At 38.4% G+C, this 20126-nt stretch overlaps 2 protein-coding genes across 3 annotated transcripts in view; one reads left to right on the top strand and one right to left on the bottom strand.

Moving 5' to 3' along the window:
- The window catches only part of gfm1 (G elongation factor, mitochondrial 1), a 37555-nt gene extending 17648 nt beyond the window's left edge, over positions 1-19907 (top strand). The window contains exons 12-18 of the mRNA XM_061973081.1: positions 30-167; positions 251-333; positions 13723-13885; positions 13961-14105; positions 15012-15172; positions 15242-15295; positions 18133-19907. Of these exons, the coding sequence (XP_061829065.1) occupies positions 30-167; positions 251-333; positions 13723-13885; positions 13961-14105; positions 15012-15172; positions 15242-15295; positions 18133-18264 (876 nt within the window). The 3' untranslated portion in view covers positions 18265-19907. The remainder of the gene's footprint in view (positions 1-29; positions 168-250; positions 334-13722; positions 13886-13960; positions 14106-15011; positions 15173-15241; positions 15296-18132) is intronic.
- Positions 3391-20044, bottom strand: lxn (latexin). Of its 2 annotated transcripts, none has more exons than XM_061973082.2 (7): positions 19901-20044; positions 7615-7794; positions 7476-7538; positions 5251-5425; positions 5037-5173; positions 4898-4960; positions 3391-3636 (listed from the first exon to the last, which is right to left on the bottom strand). In XM_061973082.2, the coding sequence occupies exons 1-7, from the start codon at positions 20027-20029 to the stop codon at positions 3526-3528; spliced, it is 858 nt and encodes a 285-aa protein (XP_061829066.1). In that variant the 5' UTR covers positions 20030-20044; the 3' UTR covers positions 3391-3525. The 2 variants fall into 2 exon arrangements, with proteins under 2 accessions (XP_061829066.1, XP_061829067.1); XM_061973083.1 differs by lacking the exon at positions 19901-20044 and adding an exon at positions 8013-8082.
- Positions 20045-20126: the final 82 nt, after the last annotated feature.

Genomic DNA, 20126 nt, shown 5'->3' with positions numbered 1-20126 from the left:
ATTTCTTAATTTAATTTCTTTCGAACCAGAACGACTCGGATAAATTCGCTAAAGGCATCAACCGTTTTACCCGGGAAGATCCGACGTTCCGTGTTCTTTTTGACTCTGAGAGTAAAGAGACCATTATCTCGGGCATGGGAGAGCTGCATTTGGAGATCTACTCCCAGGTAAATACATTTTCACTTTTGTTTTGTTTTTAAAAGGTAGAATGTCTTTGAAGTCTGTCTTGTGTTCTGTTTGGTGTTTTTAGAGGATGGAGAGAGAATACAACTGTCCTTGTGTGATGGGAAAACCTAAAGTGTCTTTCAGGGAGACGATCACTGCACCTGTACCGTAAGTACAGATGCCCAACACACACACTGAAATAAACTGTGTAGTCTAAGGCAGTGTTTTTCAACAACTGTGCCGCGGCACACTAGTATGTTGTGAGATATTGTCTGGTGTGTCTGGGGAAATTTTGCAACTTCACCTAATTGGTCACCAAAAATATTTTTTTGCAAATCAATAATTATAATGTGGAAATAATGTTCCGTTAACGTGTCTGTGTTGTATAGAGCTTGGCAGGTTAACCATTTAATACTCCACGTCAGTAGGTGGCAGCAAGTAGTTCATTGCTTTGTAGAAGTCGGAACGCGTCGAGGATGGTTTGTCGTGATCCCAATATGCAAAGCACAGTAGGAGACGGCGTGCAGGTAAAATGGTATGCAATGATTAAACCAAAAATGAACAAAATGGAAAGGAAAAGGCACTGAAGCTTAGGGACGGCTATGCAAAACGAAAGCAAAACTGAACTTGCGACGAGGTAAACAAAAACAGAATGCTGGACGACAGCAAAGATTTACAGTGTGTGGAGCGGAGATGGCGTCCACAAAGTACATCCGTACATGACATGACAATCAACAATGTCCCCACAAAGAAGGATAGTGTACGCACAACTTAAATATTCTTGATTGCTAACACAAAGCAGGTCAAGCAATATCACTCAAAGGAAGGCGTGAAGCTGCGACAGGAAAACAAACAACAAAACAGGAAGGGTCACCAAAATAACAGCGCAAGACAAGAACTAAAGCACTACACACAGGAAAACAACAACAAACTCAAAATAAGGCACGACGACCTGGTGGAGTTTAATTTTTTTAACATTTTCTGCTGGTGGTGTGCCTCTGTATTTTTTAATGAAAAATATGTGCCTTGCCTCAAAAAAGGTTGAAAAACACTGGTCAAAGTATCCAGACACACTTCTTAGTCAACTAATCATACCCTTTTTCCACCTGTCTGAATACTTTGTATGGTCTGCAATTTTGAAAGCGAGGTATTACATAGATATGGACCGAACCAGAGATCTGAATTATTTTTTTCAACCACAATGTTATTAGTTGTAGCATAACGAAGCAAAATTCAAGTAACTGCTGGCTGGGAACAGCCCAATGTGGCTTCCAAAAGACCCCTTAGCTGCCCAGTCAGGTGCCTCATGCAAAAACATCAAATAGAACAATTCCTGCTCTTAAAACAGTAACACTATGGGATTTACAACAGGACTATTTGGGGACTACTGGCGGAGGTGTGATTGTTTTAGAGTGAGAAAGAGATGCATCCAGTGTTGCCAAGTGTGCTTATTATTAACGACTTTGTTTTTCCGAAGTCGTGTGCAAATCTTGTGAGTCCGGGGCTTGTTTTTGAACCTGTACCGGTTGTTTGTTTGGGATTACTTTCCTGTCTGTGGTAGAGGGGTTTTTTTTGCCAAGAACCGATGACTTGGTACATCCCGACACACACTAACGTGTGATGCACATCTCGTCAGAACAACACACTGTTCCTTCCTAAGAGCTGGTCAAACAGACTCAATATGTACTTTTTTTTTTTTTTTTTTTTAAATCTGTGGTAACTTGTTTCTATCATGGAAACAACACTGGCAGCAGTTAGATTGTATCAGTATATTTCAAATTGACACATTATTCTGAAGTAGTTTATGTAAACATTTCATTTGGCTTGTGTTTTTCTGTTAACATTCCATGAGGTGATGTCATGTGTTCATGCTTTAAAAGCGAGATCACTATTTAGAATTTTCCTCATCTTAGTTTGTGGCACAGTATAATACTACACAGGCTCTGGATAACTGTCAGGTTCAACAACATACAACAATACAGAAACATTACAAATAAGAATAAAATGTATGTGAATAAGTAAATACAACTACAATAAAAATAGGACATGTATGTGCATCTTTCTTTGCTATGAGGTTGTCATGATTTACAGCCACAAAAAACTACAGGCCCCAAACACAAGACTTTGTTTATCGATGAAGTCTAAGTCTAACTTTTTCCCTGAATTTGTAAATTCATAGTCAGTTAAACCTATTACGTAAAACTTTTTTTTTTTGCCAAGATATAAGTTTAATTTTTCCATTTTAGGTCTGAAAGGGGAACTGTACGTTTTTGTCGTTCACAGTCCTTATAGAGACAAGACAAAAGGTTGTTTTTTTTTGCACTCTAACATATACAAATCTACTTTTTCTAAGTGGCTAGCAATGCAGCTAACGGGAGCAATTGGTTCTACCTCTAAATCACTTTAAAATGCATCCAATAACCGCCAACAATACTTCATTTACGTTATGTAACCTGTATAATAACCAAGCTGTAGCGACATTGTTATTGTACGAGAGAACACAGAGGAACTCTTTTTCCGGCGGAGTGACACATCGGCATGCTTTAAAAGCTAGCTACGGCAAGAGATAAGCTGGCTTCTACGTCAGCACCCGAATTGTGTTTGAGTTTATAATGCACAGCACAATGTGATAGGACTCCAATCTGTACTGAATGAAAAACACACAGAATCATATTACAGTATCTGTAAAGTATTAGCCCACATTTCATGTTTGTTTGTACATAGCCAGCTCGACAGTGTATGTAGTTGTAATAATACGCATGACGTGCTGCGTGTATCAGGATTAATATTAAAGTGACTCACGCGATGGACAGTTGTGTGTTTGGTCAAGCTGGCAAGGGACGTTTTTTCTGGTTTATTTTAGGTAAGCACTCCATTTATGTCGAAAAAGCTTGGCCCCAAGTTCCACATTTACAGCGTCAAAGTCACGCTGACCTCACTCTCTCGGCCTCTGCCTGCTCCAACCTGTCACCCTTCCTTTGTGCTCACCTCTAGAAGCAGTAGTTCATCCTCTGCATATTCAGCTTCAAAAAGATAAGATTGTGAATCCCCATTTGTTCAAAAATAGTCGTCTTCGTTGTCTGTTACCAAGTCTGCCATGATTAGAAAACACTTGCTTATATGAAATAAATGATCATCTCTATTTTCTTTCATTTTAAACTCCTGTGCAAGTGCACTGATCACAAGGCCAACTGTCTAGTGAGTGTGGGTAAAAACAGGCAACAATCTGTGGAATTAGTTTATTTTTTGAAAATGTGGCTTAGTATTGACAGGCTCAGTTTAAAAACCCACCAAGAAGCCATTATTTGACCATTTCACTCACAAGATAAGAGAACTGTCATTTACTGCAGGTCAACTGTTTTAGGGTTTGGGTTTATTACAGTGACGACAATTAGGACTTTTCTCCATCTTTTGGACTTTAACACCTGCTGACGGAGACCAGGTAACCACCAACTTCCAGGGAATGATTTCCTGCAAAAAAAACAACTCAATCCCATTACCCTTTTAAAAATGGCTCCCGGTTATGCAACATTGACATTTTAATGTTGCAAACAGTAATATGTGTCCTTAAAGCCTGATGATGAGCACCTAACCTGAAAAAAAAAATCATATTTACATCACTTTTGAGAAAATGGGCGCAAAACTAGTCGCTTTTGAAATTTTCATAACATGAAGGAAAAACTCAGTGTTTCCCGTACATGATTTTTCTGTGACGGTTTGATTTGTGACTATGATTACTAGATCTGATATTAGGTGGCGTGTTCTAAGCCAGGGGTGTCAAACGTGTTTCCATTGAGGGCCACATCGCAGTAATGACTGCTTTCTGAGGGCCGCTTTTTTATGAATTAAAATGATGCATGCGGGTCATAACCTGTGATGAATCATTTAGGAGATGCTTGGGCCATACTCTCTCTGATTGGTTAAAAGCCCATCACGTGACTACCGGGCGCCATGTTTGATTCCGACTTTGAAACTGAGTTGTGCCATACTCTGTCTTTACACGGCTCTGGTTTATGGTGTGTTTTGTTGTTTGTTGCGCCCTAAAAAGGGTTACTACTGTTTGATTGTTATGTGCATCTTTGTTGTGGTTTTCATTAACACAGTTAATGCCATGTAAAATCGCTAATGCTAATCAGTAGCAAAACCAATGTATATGAGCATCAAGCTAGCACATTTTTGGAAAGGTTGAGCCATACTTAGTTTGAAACGTTTCTTTGAATCAATTACTTTGTTGGCATTGAAAATTGTAAAATGACCTACTTTAGAGGTGTCAAACTTGTTGTCATTGAGGGCCATATCACAGTAATGGCTACCTTCATAGGGCCACTTTTTTTAAATTAATTAAAATTATGCATGCGGGCAATAACCTGAGATTAATCAATTTATCTGATTTTTTAAAAATCCATCATTTGACAGCATTGATATAAATGTGTACCAGTAATCACCTCATATTATTACATTAGCCTATGCACTCCATTATTAGATTTTTTCATGTACAAACTGTTATCTTTACTAACATATTTTTGTAATACACTATATAATAATGTCATATTTGGCAAGATTAGATAATAACGTTTAGAATATATGCATTCAAAATAATTATTTGCATTTAGTAAAAAAAATAGTAGTTTAGTATTTTATTAACACACATTTTTCCGAGGCGTTCGCGGGCCACATAAAATGATGTGGCGGGCCAGTAATTTGAAACCTGTGCTCTAAGGTGAGTGAGTACCTGAGAAACCATGTCATGCAGCAGTACGTGATAGTCGAACTTCAGCTGGTCGTTTTCAGTTGCCTGTATCACGCACACACACACACACACACACAGTGTATTTATTTGAATCACATTGTGAGCCAGGAGAAAAACCTACCATCTGAGTGAGGTTTGCTACTTGTGCCATGTTGTATAAAGTGTTTTCGCTGGATTCGGCAAGCATGACGAAACTTGACGCTACCCTGCCGAGATGCCAGAAAGGCTCTTGGTCCTCCTCTATGTGGCCGTTGCTGTCTGAGGAGGTGGGAAAGAGCATATCTTGTGCGGGTGTCACCTTCGAAAAAATACCGCTTGCTGTATTCGTGTCATACCAGGCAGGTTCTGAGTAGAAAGATTGTGATTCAACTTGTACTGTTGGTACAAGGACTCCTCTTGAGCGCTTGTGTTGATTTTCAAGATCTCTTCACATGAAAGCTGCACCTGTGGTGAATGCTCACTCTCCTCTTGTCTGGGAAATAAGACCTCTGCAGCGCAGGCCACTGTAGTCTGCAGGAGAAGTAAACAGAGAAGATGGACGCCAGTAAGTCAGGCTGTTAAACACACAAACTCATGCAAATCCTTTTGTCAAATCTGGTCGGACATGTTTTCTGAGAACCATAGATTTGTTTAACATTGTTTTCCCTGTCATATGTGACACCTGATACATTAAGTGAGGTGATTACACTCACTGGAATGGATTGCACAACATCAATACAAAAAATGTTGTTTTTTTTAAATGTCTTGCAAAAGTTAGTATTGCTCAGTTTTGTGATGTATTAATTTAACAAAATGTTTATTATTGTTGATGTAGTTTGGAATGGTTGAACCGTACTGCATTATACAACAGCAACAATGGCATTCTAGTACTTAAAGTTGGCCCCAAGCGTGTTGTATTCTCTGAGAGGAGACTCAGTGTGCCACACTTTTAAAAGCCCAGATTTAAAAGGCATATTAAGTAACAAATTATTCATTATGCAGAGAAAAAAATGTGTAAGAATAGCTACCTCCTCTAACTATTTAACACCTGTGTTTAGGAAACTAAATGTACTATTTATTCATGATATCAACACAGTGCAGTCCTCTTCTTTTATCCATAAATGTACTCACCTCTCTAATACGCTTCCTGCACCTTTCCAAAGATAATTTTAAGACCAATTCGCAAGTTCATGATAACAATACCAGACAAACTGCCGTATCACTCTTAGCCAGTTTTCCATCAAACACAGAGGTCTTTTACTCTGGAATGCTCACCTATGTATGGCAAACTCCTCATCTTCACTCCCTAACTTTACACATATATTAAGGGCCAGCCTGATGAATCAACATTCTCCATTTGTTCCTCCCTTATAATGTAGCCCTATACTTTCTCTCTCTCACACACACACACACACACACACACACACACACACATACACCTAGACTCAATCCAGACAAGGTAGACTACTTGTTGTCTTATTTTTTACATACTATGTTTAATTTTGTTTGTTAATTTACTGCTTTAGTTGAGAACCTTGCATAAGCCCTTTTTGGGTTTATTTTCTCACCTGCATGTGGTCAAAAGTTTACATACACTTGTAAAGAACATAATGTCATGGCTGTCTTGAGTTTGACCACAAAACCTTCCTCCAGAAGGTCATATCTTTGTCCATGTGATGTCAGATGAAACAAAAATGGAGCTGTTTGGCCACAATACCCAGCAATGTGTTTGGAGGAGAAAAGGTAAGACCTTTAATCCCAGGAACACCATTCCTACCGTCAAGCATGGTGGTGGTAGTATTATGCTCTGGGCCTGTTTTGCTGCCAATGGAACTGGTGCTTTAAATGGGACAATGAAAAAGGAGGATTACCTCCAAATTCTTCAGGATAACCTAAAATCATCTGCCCGGAGGTTTGGTCTTGGGCGCAGTTGGGAGTTCCAACAGGACAATGACCCCAAACACACGTCAAAAGTGGTAAAGGAATGGCTAAATCAGGCTAGAATGAAGGTTTTAGAATGGCTTTCCCAAAGTCTTGACTTAAATGTGTGGACAATGCTGAAGAAACAAGTCCATGTCAGAAAAGCAACACATTTAGCTGAACTGCACCAATTTAGTCAAGAGGAGTGGTCAAAAAACTTCATGCAGAAGCTTGTGGATGGCTACCAAAAGCGCCTTATTGCAGTGAAACTTGCCAAGGGACATGTAAGCAAATATTAACATTGCTGTATGTATACTTTTGACCCAGCAGATTTGCTCACATTTTCAGTAGACCCATAATAAATTCATAAAAGAAGCAAACTTCATGAATGTTTTTTGTGACCAACAAGTATGTGCTCCAATCACTCTATCACAAAAAAATAAGAGTTGTAGAAATGATTGGAAACTCAAGACAGCCATGACATGATGTTCTTTACAAGTGTATGTACACTTTTGACCACGACTGTATTTCTTATTACGTATTTCTCATCACTAATTTCTTGTCTCTATGTATTTTAACTATGTTACCCCTTTGTACGGTTTATATTGTGCGAATAATTAAAATAAAATTAACCAAGTTTTCAACAGTAAACACGTCTTACATTGTGTACCATCTCCTGTATAGAAAGCTCCAGTTGATACTTTCTTCCCGAGTCTGGAACCTCCTGAAAGACAATGAGCAAACTTGTGTATGGTCACTGTTGGCCACAAGTTCAATCATTGAGTTTGCGTCTGGCTGACCTCTGCGTTGGCACTGAAGACCTTCTTCACTGCGAACACTTTGTACGGAGACCCATGTCGGGTGTTGATGTAATGCTGGACCACCTTGGCTGCTCTCTGAGCAGGGTAGTGACTTGGATTCAGCTCCCCAGTCTCCATCACTTCCTCTTCCGCCTCCTCTGCCACCACCAACACAGTTGGCTGAAAATAATAAGAATGTTGAGAGAAGGAATGAGTCAAGAGTCATCTTAGACTTTGTCCCTCAGGTGTAATCAGGGCAGGGCTTGTCCCAGGTTAGTTTGTATTAAGATAAATAGCTAAAGAGGCAATTGCTACGCAAACAACACGCAAAGTAGAGGAGAATACTCTTAGAAAATGATGGATAATGTAAAGAAACGGGAGGTAAATTAGGTTCTTGCCTGAAACCGGTCTGCTGAGGTGACACCCTGTTCTGCTCAGTCAGTGTTCCTTGTGGAAGTAGAAAGGCGGCCACCCACTTCCTGTTTGAGCCTTTCAGGCACCACCCACATTTAAAAAGACAGTGTCCCATTTTGTTTAATACACCACCTGGGGAGTGGAAGTTGTGGGACTAATTATCACATAGAGCGGGGTCAGCAACCCGTGGCTCCTTATTTATTTTTATTTTTTATTTTTTTTAAATGATTAAATCAACATAAAAAACACAAGATACACTTACAATTAGTGCACCAACCCAAAAAACCTCCCTCTCAAAAGTGTTGTTTCCTTCTGTTATTAATATTCTGCTTCCTACAATATATATCAATGCACTTATTAATATTAACAATACAACAATATATAAGGGATACACTTATTAATTTTAACAATATAACAATATATAAGGGATACAGTTATTCATATTAACAATATATAAGGGATACAGTTATTAACAATATAACAATATATAAGGGATACAGTTATTAATGTTAACAATATAACAATATACAAACCCCGTTTCCATATGAGTTGGGAAATTGTGTTAGATGTAAATATAAACGGAATACAATGATTTGCAAATCCATTTCAACACATATTCAATTGAATGCACTACAAAGACAAGATATTTGATGTTCAAACTGATAACATTTTTTTTTTGCAAATCATTAACTTTAGAATTTGATGCCAGCAACACGTGACAAATAAGTTGGGAAAGGGCATGTTCACCACTGTGTTACATGGCCTTTCCTTTTAACAACACTCAGTAAACGTTTGGGAACTGAGGAGACACATTTTTTAAGCTTCTCAGGTGGAATTCTTTCCCATTCTTGCTTGATGTACAGCTTAAGTTGTTCAACAGTCCGGGGGTCTCCGTTGTGGTATTTTGGGCTTCATAATGCGCCACACATTTTCAACGGGAGACAGGTCTGGACTACAGGCAGGCCAGTCTAGTACCCGCACTCTTTTACTTTGAAGCCACGTTGATGTAACACGTGGCTTGGCATTGTCTTGCTGAAATAAGCAGGGGCGTCCATGGTAACGTTGCTTGGATGGCAACCTATGTTGCTCCAAAACCTGTATGTACCTTTCAGCATTAATGGCACCTTCACAGATGTGTAAGTTACCCATGTCTTGGGCACTAATACACCCCCATACCATCAAAGATGCTGGCTTTTCAACTTTGCGCCTATAACAATCCGGATGGTTCTTTTCCTCTTTGGTCCGGAGGACACAACGTCCACAGTTTCCAAAAACAATTTGAAATGTGGACTCGTCAGACCACAGAACACTTTTCCACTTTGTATCAGTCCATCTTAGATGAGCTCAGGCCCAGCGAAGCCGACGGCGTTTCTGAGTGTTGTTGATAAACGGTTTTCGCCTTGCATAGGAGAGTTTTAACTTGCACTTACAGATGTAGCGACCAACTGTAGTTACTGACCGTTGGTTTCTGAAGTGTTCCTGAGCCCATGTGGTGATATCCTTTACACACTGATGTTGCTTGTTGATGCAGTACAGCCAGAGGGATCGAAGGTCACGGGCTTAGCTGCTTACGTGCAGTGATTTCTCCAGATTCTCTGAACCCTTTGATGATATTACGGACCGTAGATGGTGAAATCCCTAAATTCCTTGCAATAGCTGGTTGAGAAAGGTTTTTCTTAAACTGTTCAACAATTTGCTCACGCATTTGTTGACAAAGTGGTGACCCTCGCCCCATCCTTGTTTGTGAATGACTGAGCATTTCATGGAATCTACTTTTATACCCAATTATGGCACCCACCTGTTCCCAATTTGCCTGTTCACCTGTGGGATGTTCTAAATAAGTGTTTGATGAGCATTCCTCAACTTTATCAGTATTTATTGCCACCTTTCCCAACTTTTTTGTCACGTGTTGCTGGCATCAAATTCTAAAGTTAATGATTATTTGCACAAAAAAAATGTTTATCAGTTTGAATATCAAATATGTTGTCTTTGTAGCATATTCAATTGAATATGGGTTGAAAATGATTTGCAAATCATTGTATTCCGTTTATATTTACACCTAACGCAATTTCCCAACTCATATGGAAACGGGGTTTGTATAAGGGATACAGTTATTAATAACAATATATAAGGATCAACTTATTAATATTAACAATATAACAATATATAAGGGATACACTTATTAATATTAACAATATAACAATATATAAAGAGACCGTTATTAATATTAACAATATAACAATATATAAGGGATACAGTTATTAATATTAACAATAACAATATATAAGGGATACACTTATTAATATTAACAATATAACAATATATAAGGGATACACTTATTAATATTAACAATATAAAAATATATAAGGGATACAGTTGGTGATTGTGTGTGCTGCTAGTCCACTAATAGTACTAACCTTTAACAGTTAATTTTACTCATTTTAATTAATTACTATATACTATATACTTTTTATGTAACTGTTTTTTCTATTGTTTTACTTCATTTTTTATTCATGAAAAAGTTTTTTTAAATTTATTTATCTTATTTTATTTTTTATTTTTTTTAAAAGGACCTTATCTTCACCAGACCAGGTTGTCAATTAAATGAGATTGTTTAAAAGGATCTTAAAGCCAGGTCCAGTCCAGATGATGTCAAGGTCGGGCTCAGCAACAAACACCCTCATCCATGCACACTGAAAACCAGGGAACTTGCGGCTCTTTAGAGCCGTCCTCGTGGCTCCCTGGAGCATTTCTTAAAAAGGATTGAAAATGGAAAAATATGGAGGAAAAATTATGTTTTTGTTTCAGTATGTTTTTTGTTTGAGGACAAACATGACACAAACCATGCCAATTGTTACAAAGCCCACTGTTTGTTTAATATGAGTATTTGGTGAACATCGTCCTACTAATTTCGGCGGTTCTTGAACTCACCATAGTGTGGACTGTTTGTTTACATGTAAAATCTTCCACTCCTTTGTCTCATTTTGTCCACCAAATGTTTTATGCTGTGCGTGAATGCACAAAGGTGAGCTTTGTTGATGTTATTGACTTGTTGGCGTGCTAAGCAGGCATATTTGGTCAGTGCATGACTGCAAGCTAATCAATGCTAACATGCTATTTAGGCTAGCTGTATGTACATATTGCATCATTATGCCTCATTTAATATCCTTTACTTGTATCCTCTTTGTATAAAATTTTGTTTTGCATGACTCATGACACATTATCTGTATGTAATATTGGCTGCATTTCTGTTGTTTGTGTGCCATGTTGTTCCAGACCACAGCAAACATTACCTAGCTTGCAAAGATTGTAATAAATCCATTAGAAGAAGACAGCCTGCCGTTTCCTTTAACTTGGACACAAACATCTACAGTTAGGTCCATAAATATTTGGACATTGACACAATTTTCAGTATTCCAGCTCTGTACAACATCACAATGGATTTGAAATGAAACAATCAAGATGTGCTTTAAGTGCAGACTTTGAGCTTTAATTTGAGGGTATTTACATCGAAATCAGGTGAACGGTGTAGGAACTACAACACATTTTATATGTGCCTTCCAATTTTTAAGGGACCAAAAGTACAAACCCCGTTTCCATATGAGTTGGGAAATTGTGTTAGATGTAAATATAAACGGAATACAATGATTTGCAAATCATTTTCAACCCATATCCAGTTGAATATGCTACAAAGACAACAAATTTGATGTTCAAACTGATAAACATTTTTTGTTTTGCAAATAATCATTAACTTTAGAATTTGATGTCAGCAACACGTGAAAAAGAAGTTGGGAAAGGTGGCAATAAATACTGATAAAGTTGAGGAATGCTCATCAAACACTTATTTGGAACATCCCACAGGTGAACAGGCAAATTGGGAACAGGTGGGTGCCATGATTGGGTATAAAAGTAGATTCCATGAAATGCTCAGTCATTCACAAACAAGGATGGGGCGAGGGTCACCACTTTGTCAACAAATGCGTGAGCAAATTGTTGAACAGTTTAAGAAAAACCTTTCTCAACCAGCTATTGCAAGGAATTTAGGGATTTCACCATCTACGGTCCGTAATATCATCAAAGGGTTCAGAGAATCTGGAGAAATCACTGCACGTAAGCAGCTAAGCCCGTGACCTTCGATCCCTCAGGCTGTACTGCATCAACAAGCGACATCAGTGTGTAAAGGATATCACCACATGAGCTCAGGAACACTTCAGAAACCCACTGTCAGTAACTACAGTTGGTCGCTACATCTGTAAGTGCAAGTTAAAACTCTCCTATGCAAGGCGAAAACCGTTTATCAACAACACCCAGAAACGCCGTCGGTTTCGCTGGGCCTGAGCTCATCTAAGATGGACTGATACAAAGTGGAAAAGTGTTCTGTGGTCTGACAAGTCCACATTTCAAATTGTTTTTGGAAACTGTGGACGTCGTGTCCTCCGGACCAAAGAGGAAAAGAACCATCCGGATTGTTATAGGCGCAAAGTTGAAAAGCCAGCATCTGTGATGGTATGGGGGTGTATTAGTGCCCAAGACATGGGTAACTTACACATCTGTGAAGGCGCCATTAATACTGAAAGGTACATACAGCTTTTGGAGCAACATATGTTGCCATCCAAGCAACGTTACCATGGACGCCCCTGCTTATTTCAGCAAGACAATGCCAAGCCACGTGTTACATCAACGTGGCTTCATAGTAAAAGAGTGCGGGTACTAGACTGGCCTGCCTGTAGTCCAGACCTGTCCCCCATTGAAAATGTGTGGCGCATTATGAAGCCTAAAATACCACAACGGAGACCCCGGACTGTTGAACAACTTAAGCTGTACATCAAGCAAGAATGAGAAAGAATTCCACCTGAGAAGCTTAAAAAATGTGTCTCCTCAGTTCCCAAACGTTTACTGAGTGTTGTTAAAAGGAAAGGCCATGTACACAGTGATGAACATGCCCTTTCCCAACTACTTTGGCACGTGTTGCAGCCATGAAATTCTAAGTTAATTATTATTTGCAAAAAAAAAATAAAGTTTATGAGTTTGAACATCAAATATCTTGTCTTTGTAGTGCATTCAATTGAATATGGATTGAAAAGGATTTGCAAATCATTGTATTCCGTTTATATTTACATCTAACACAATTTCCCAACTCATATGGAAACGGGGTTTGTAATTGGACACTTGGCTACTCAGCTGTTCCATGGCCACGTTTGTGTTATTCCCTTGTTTTTTTTTCCATTTATTTCATTTACAAAGAGCAGATAAAAGGCCTAGATGTCATTTCAAGTGGGGTATATTCATTTGGAATATGGGGAGGTCATCTCTCAATTTGAAGTCCAAAGAGCTGTCACTATCAGTGAAGCAAGCCATCAGCTGGAATACTGAAAATTGTGTCAATGTCTAAATATTTATGGACCTAACTGTATACCTTTGGCCATTAAAAGCCAGTAATTTCCAGGAGTTATCTCACCTTCTGAGTAGCCTCTGGTTTACTAATGGTTTCTAATGTTGTAAAAATGTGTAGAATAAATATATATAGACACTTACATCATGTGTTGCCTTTTCATTTTTTGAGGCTCCAGACGGATTAGTTTTTTGTATTATTGGTCCAACATGGCTCTGTCAACGTTTTGTGTTGCCGACCCCTGACATAGTGTTTAATTTGAGTAGTTCTCATTGTAAAATGTTATGTTTGTACTTTTATAGGTTTGACTTCACTCACAAGAAACAGAGTGGAGGTTCCGGTCAATACGGTAAAGTTATTGGCGTTCTTGAGCCGCTGGAGTTGGAACAAAACACCAAGGTGGAGTTTTTAGACCAGACTATGGGAACCAATGTCCCAAAGCAGTTTGTTCCGGCTGTAGAAAAGGTTTGCCTTGTCTATTTTTTGTTTTAGGCAGGATTCAGCTGGTCGTCTTCATATTCTTTTGTCTCTTGTCATCAGGGCTTCAGGGAGTCGTGCGAGAAGGGACCCCTGAGCGGCCACAAGATCGCAGGAGTCCGATTTGTCCTGGAAGATGGGGCAAATCACATGGTGGACTCCAATGAGATCTCCTTCATCCGTGCAGGAGAGGGCGCGCTAAAGCAAGGTGACTCTCATTCTCAGCCTAAATGGAAACCGCCATCCTTTTTTTGTACATAGTAATGGCACCATTCCCAAATTATGTGGGCTCGGGATGGTCTCCTGCTGGCCCCACTATGGACTGGACTCTCACTATTATGTTAGATCCACTATGGACTGGACTCTCACACTATTATGTTAGATCCACTATGGACTGGACTCTCACACTATTATGCTAGATCCACTATGGACTGGACTCTCACACTATTAACTAGATCCACTATGGACTGGACTCTCACACTATTAACTAGATCCACTATGGACTGGACTCTCTCACTATTATGTTAGATCCACTATGGACTGGACTCTCACACTATTACGTTAGATCCACTATGGACTGGACTCTCACAATATTATGCTAGATCCACTTTGGACTGGACTCTCACACTATTATGTTAGATCCACTATGGACTGGACTCTCACACTATTATGTTAGATCCACTATGGACTAGACACTCTCACTATTATGTTAGATCCACTATGGACTGGACTTTCACAATATTATGCTAGAGCCACTATGGACTGGACTCTCACACTATTATGTTAGATCCACTATGGACTGGACTCTCTCACTATTATGTTAGATCCACTATGGACTGGACTCTCTCACTATTATGTTAGATCCACTATGGACTGGACTCTCACAATATTATGCTAGATCCACTCGACGTCCATTCCACCGGTCGCCCATGGGGGTCCCCACATCTGCAGTCCCCTCCAAGGTTTCTCATTGTCCCATCGGGTTGAGTTTTTCCTTGCCCTGATGTGGGATCCGAGGATGTCGTTGTGGCTTGTGCAGCCCTTTGAGACACTCGTGATTGAGGGCTATATAAATAAACATTGATTGATTGATACATAAATGTCATCCCTCCAGCTTTGGAAAAGGCCAACATCACCATCCTGGAGCCCGTCATGTCGGTAGAAATTGTGGCACCTCATGAGTTCCAGGGCGCGGTTATTGCAGGCGTGAACCGTCGCCATGGCGCCATTACAGGGCAGGATGGTGCTGAAGGATATTTCACCTTGTACGCCGATGTGAGTAAAGCTTAACAAAACCTCCATTGTGGTCATATTAGATTAATTTCTTCATGGTTTGTTCTATAGGTTCCACTCAACGACATGTTTGGCTACGCCACCGAACTACGCTCCTGTACTGAAGTAAGAACACGCATTAGAACCACAAGTTATAACTTACTTCCAGACTCAAACTGTTGCCATTATAACACTTTCAGCAACTGTTCACATTACATTTTTAATGTCATACAGGTATAATGAGATCAATGTATAATAAAAGCTCATTCTATAAAGATCAAATGGTGTGTTATAGGTAATGCAGACCTTAATTAGCCTTTTGTGTCCATCTGTTGGTATGCACTGTTTAAAGGGGAACTACACTTTTTGGGGAATTTTCCCTATCAGTCATAATCCCGATGTGAGACAAGAAAACATGTTTTTTATGCATTCTAAAATTGGGAGTAAACGCTAGCAAGAGGTGGCTTACAGTGCAGGTGGGTATTTGATCTATTGCACCTATAAAGCGCTATAAAAACATCCAAAGATTTTTATAAATGCTGTAAGTATATATGTAATACAGTACCAGGTATACTTTGTAATATTTACCTATTTTGGTAATTTTAAGCAGTGCGGCAGCGCATTAATTTCGCATCAGACAATAACAACTACTACTAATCATGGCAGACTTCATGAGAGACAACATCAACTACTCTGGGACAAATGATGATCCAGAACCATATATTTTTGAGCCTGAATATACGGAGGATGATCCATCTACAACAGGGGTGTCAAACTCGTTTTCATTGAGGGCCACGTTGCAGGGCTTGTAACATTAATAAAAGCATGAATAAAATACAGGTATGTATAAAGATTAACCGCATGATATTGTCACACGATTACCTATGCATTTGATTAGTAAATGTATATTTTACCTCCAATGTAAGAAAAAAAAATCTGTGGATTTTGCGGTCAAAAAAAATGGCAGAATGTTACCATAAAATGTACAATAAAATGGTCACACTATTTGACTGTAAAATTCTGGTGATTGGGCTGCCAATTTTTTTGCAGAAAAAATACGGTTGCTGTTTTCACAGTGTGTTACTGTAAATGGAATCGATAGAATAGAATATATCTTTATTGTCATTGTACATTGTACAACGAAATTGTAAGCAAAACTAATTACCGTATTTTTGGGACAATAAGTCGCAGTTTTTTTCATAGTTTGGCCGGGCTCCAGTGCGACTTATGTTTTTTTCCTTTTTTATTATGCATTTTTGGCAGGTGCGACTTATACTCCGGTGCGACTAATACTCCGAAAAATACGGTAGTGCAAATTCATAATATCACATACAAATATAAGAACACAGATAAATACATTAAAATACATAAAATAAATGGAAAAAGTGGTACCACAGTTTTTCTCTAATGGTAGGATTCTGAAGACTGAGCTGTTTTTAAAAAACATATATATTTTGTCATGTTTACAGTGTACAATTTGATGGATAACTTGCTTTAAAATCATATGGCTAAGTAGATATTTATGTATGTTTTTACCCCCAAAAAATGTTAAATGTATGATAATATAATATTTGTTGCATTATTAGATAGATAAAGTTTAGAATATATATAATTGCATGAAATACATGTCTTTTTTTCCTGTCAAAATAAAAAAAGAAAGAAGGATAAACTAATTTATCGAAGCATGTTATTTCTAGGCTTTCACGGGCCATTCAAAATGATGTGGCGGGCCAGATCTGACCCCCGGGCCTTGAGTTTGACATTTGTGATCTACAAGTACTAGAAGCTAAGTGATAAGCAGATCCAGCTCTAGTGAAACACGAGGCATCATGTATTGTTAAATGCTGAACAAGAAATACTAACTATGGAGTTAATAAAACACTCTTATTGTACAATGTCTGTTCTCAAGACGTGTTTCCCGTTTAGATGATGAATTCAGCATTATCCTCACAGAAGTAAAAAAACAAACCAAAAAAAACGTATAAAAGGTGACTCAAACAAGCGTCTTTTCGTGTCTTTCCTTGCAATGTCTCTGCGGTTGAATCAGATATCAAAGTTGACCAACTTCTGGCTTTATGGCCACAACCTTCTACTTTACAGGTGAGAGGATGAATTTATAGTTGAGAATAAACTAGTTACTCTAAGTGGTTCTTCTGTGTTACTTCTTATAATAACAATGTCCCTGACAATATGCAGTTCACAACATGTAAATGGAGTATTGTTGGTGGTTTTTGGATGTTTTTCTAGAGGAATTTGTGGGTGGGAGACATAAATCCCATTAGCTGTATTAATAGTGTGTGGTACAAACTGAGTATTCCAAATTAGAAGGTATAAAAAATAATGTGTTCTTGTCTCACATAGAGATTGTGGTCAAATAAAAAAAAAACATCGTAGTTAAAGTAAAGTTAAAGTACCAATGATTGTCACACACACACTAGGTGTGGTGAAATTTGTCCTCTGCATTTGACCCATCCCCTTGTTCACCCCCTGGGAGGTAAGGGGAGCAGTGAGCAGCAGCGGTGGCCACGCACGGTAATCGTTTTTGATGATTTAACCCCCAATTCCAACCCTTGATGCTGACTGCTAGGCAGGGAGGTAATGGCTCCCATTTTTATAGTCTTTGGTATGAACCCACAACCTACCTGAGATCGGTAGGTCAGGGCGGACACTCTAACGACCACTAGGCCACTGTGTAGTTCCCCTTTAAGTTTCAAACTGAGTGGTATTTGTGCTTTTTTAAATGTATTGTTAATTGTATTAGCAACATATACATGAATGAATAGATATAGTGATTGTACAATATACAAATTAATTACCCAAAGAGTTGCTGAAATGACCCAATATTAATTTGTAGCCTGCAAGTGAAAGATAATGGTGCTATTTCTTGGTATAGTCTTGCAATAAAAAAACATCTATCCTCCATCTTATTTAATTATTTGTATCTGTGTGTTGTGTGTAATCAGGGGAAAGGCGAGTACACCATGGATTACAGCAGATATCAGCCCTGCCTGCCAAGCACACAGGAAGAACTCATCCACAAATACCTGGAGGCTACAGGCCAACTGCCTGCTAAGAAGAGCAAGTGGAAGAGCTGAGAACTTTTTTAGCATTTTGTGGACTTGAGTATTACAGTATGTATTTCCTTCAAGTCAGTTTTAGTCATTTAATTATGTGGAGAGCAAGATAGATCGTCTCCCTTTGTCCAGCTTGCTCTGTGAAATCGCATTTATTGTATTACCGTACATTTTTTAGAACCGTTAGAAAACAGCATCCAAAAATGGTGGTTAAACAGAAAATCATAGGAAGCATATTTGGTTACTTAATGAATTTTCATAATTCATCTACATACAGTACAGGCCAAACGTTTGGACACACCTTCTCATTTCAATGCCTTTTCTTTATTTTCATGACTATTTACTTTGTAGATTGTCATTGAAGGCATCAAAACTATGACACCTGTGAAGTGAAAACCATTTCAGGTGACTACCTCTTGAAGCTCATGGAGAGAATGCAAAGAGTGTGCACAGCTGTAATCAGAGCAAAGGGTGGCTATTTTGAAAAAACTAGAATTTTAAAGAAATATCCTAAAACATACAGTAGAGGCCAAAAGTTTGGACACACTTTCTCATTCAATCTTTATTTTCATGACTATTTACATTGTAGATAGTGACATCAAAACTATGAATGAACACGTGGAGTTATGTACTTAACAAAAAAAAGGTGAAATAACTGAAAACATGTTTTATATTCTAGTTTCTTCAAAATAGCCACTCTATGCTGTGATTACTGCTTTGCACACTCTTGGCATTCTCTCCATGAGCTTCAAGAAGTAGTCACCTGAAATGGTTTTCACTTCACAGGTGTGCTTGAAGCTCATGGAGAGAATGCCAAGAGTGTGCGAAAAAGTAATCAGCGCAAAGGGTGGCTATTTTGAAGAAACATGAATACAAAACATGTTTTCAGTTATTTCACCTTTTTTTGTTAAGTCCATAACTCCACATGTGTTCATTCATAGTTTGGATGTGACAATCTACAATGTAAATAGTCATGAAAATAAAGATTGAATGAGAAGGTGTGTCCAAACTTTTGGCCTGTACTGTATGTTACAGTAAAACAGCATTTTTTTGAAATCTTAGCAATCATAAAGAAAACGAAAAAATAATCAAATATGACGTTAAAATAGTTATAGTTAATTAAATATAATGTACATTATAAATATTTCATACAAGTTAATTAAATAATACAATTAAAAGGTACATTTTTTTTTGGTTATTAAAAATTGCAAAAAAATAGAGCAATAACAAAATGAAAGTATATCATTATAAAAGTAACATTTTCTATAGGGATTAATATACATTTGAAAAAAGGGTTATTGGAATTACACCAGTGATAATTTATTGTTAAAATAATTAGGGAACAAAGTGGGGTTCAGTATTTTGTGTGTTTTTGCAAGGGTTGTGTACTATGTACAGACGGGCCTTGATATGAACATGACTGCAACAAAGACAATAACATTTTGTCTCATCTTAATATTGTGACTTGTTTGATTGATTGATTGATTGAAACTTTTATTAGTAGATTGCACAGTACAGTACATATTCCATACAATTGACCACTAAATGGTAACACCCGAATAAGTTTTTCAACTTGTTTAAGTCGGGGTCCATGTTAATCAATTCATGGTAATGTCTACTCTCTCTCTCATGTGCGAGCATTCCTCAGAGTTCTTACCTTCCAAAAGTTCTCCAGCACACTGTTGGGATGAGCGGTCATATTCCAGTCATCGGGCGGGACGGTCCCAGAGGGGCTCCCGGTCACCCCCGTTAAGAGGGCCACGGCAAAAAGGAGCAACAAAGTCATGGTAGGATGCCTTGCAGTGAGGAAGGGTGTATGCAGGAGAATGACCCTCTGCTGTTGTGCAACTGAGGAGAGGAAGTGGTGAGAAGAGGATGTCCAG

The sequence above is a fragment of the Nerophis lumbriciformis genome, linkage group LG17, assembly GCF_033978685.3.
Source record: "Nerophis lumbriciformis linkage group LG17, RoL_Nlum_v2.1, whole genome shotgun sequence".
Lineage (NCBI taxonomy): Eukaryota > Metazoa > Chordata > Actinopteri > Syngnathiformes > Syngnathidae > Nerophis > Nerophis lumbriciformis.
The sequence above is the reverse complement of the archived record's forward strand: the minus strand, read 5'-3'. Positions and strand labels throughout refer to the sequence as shown.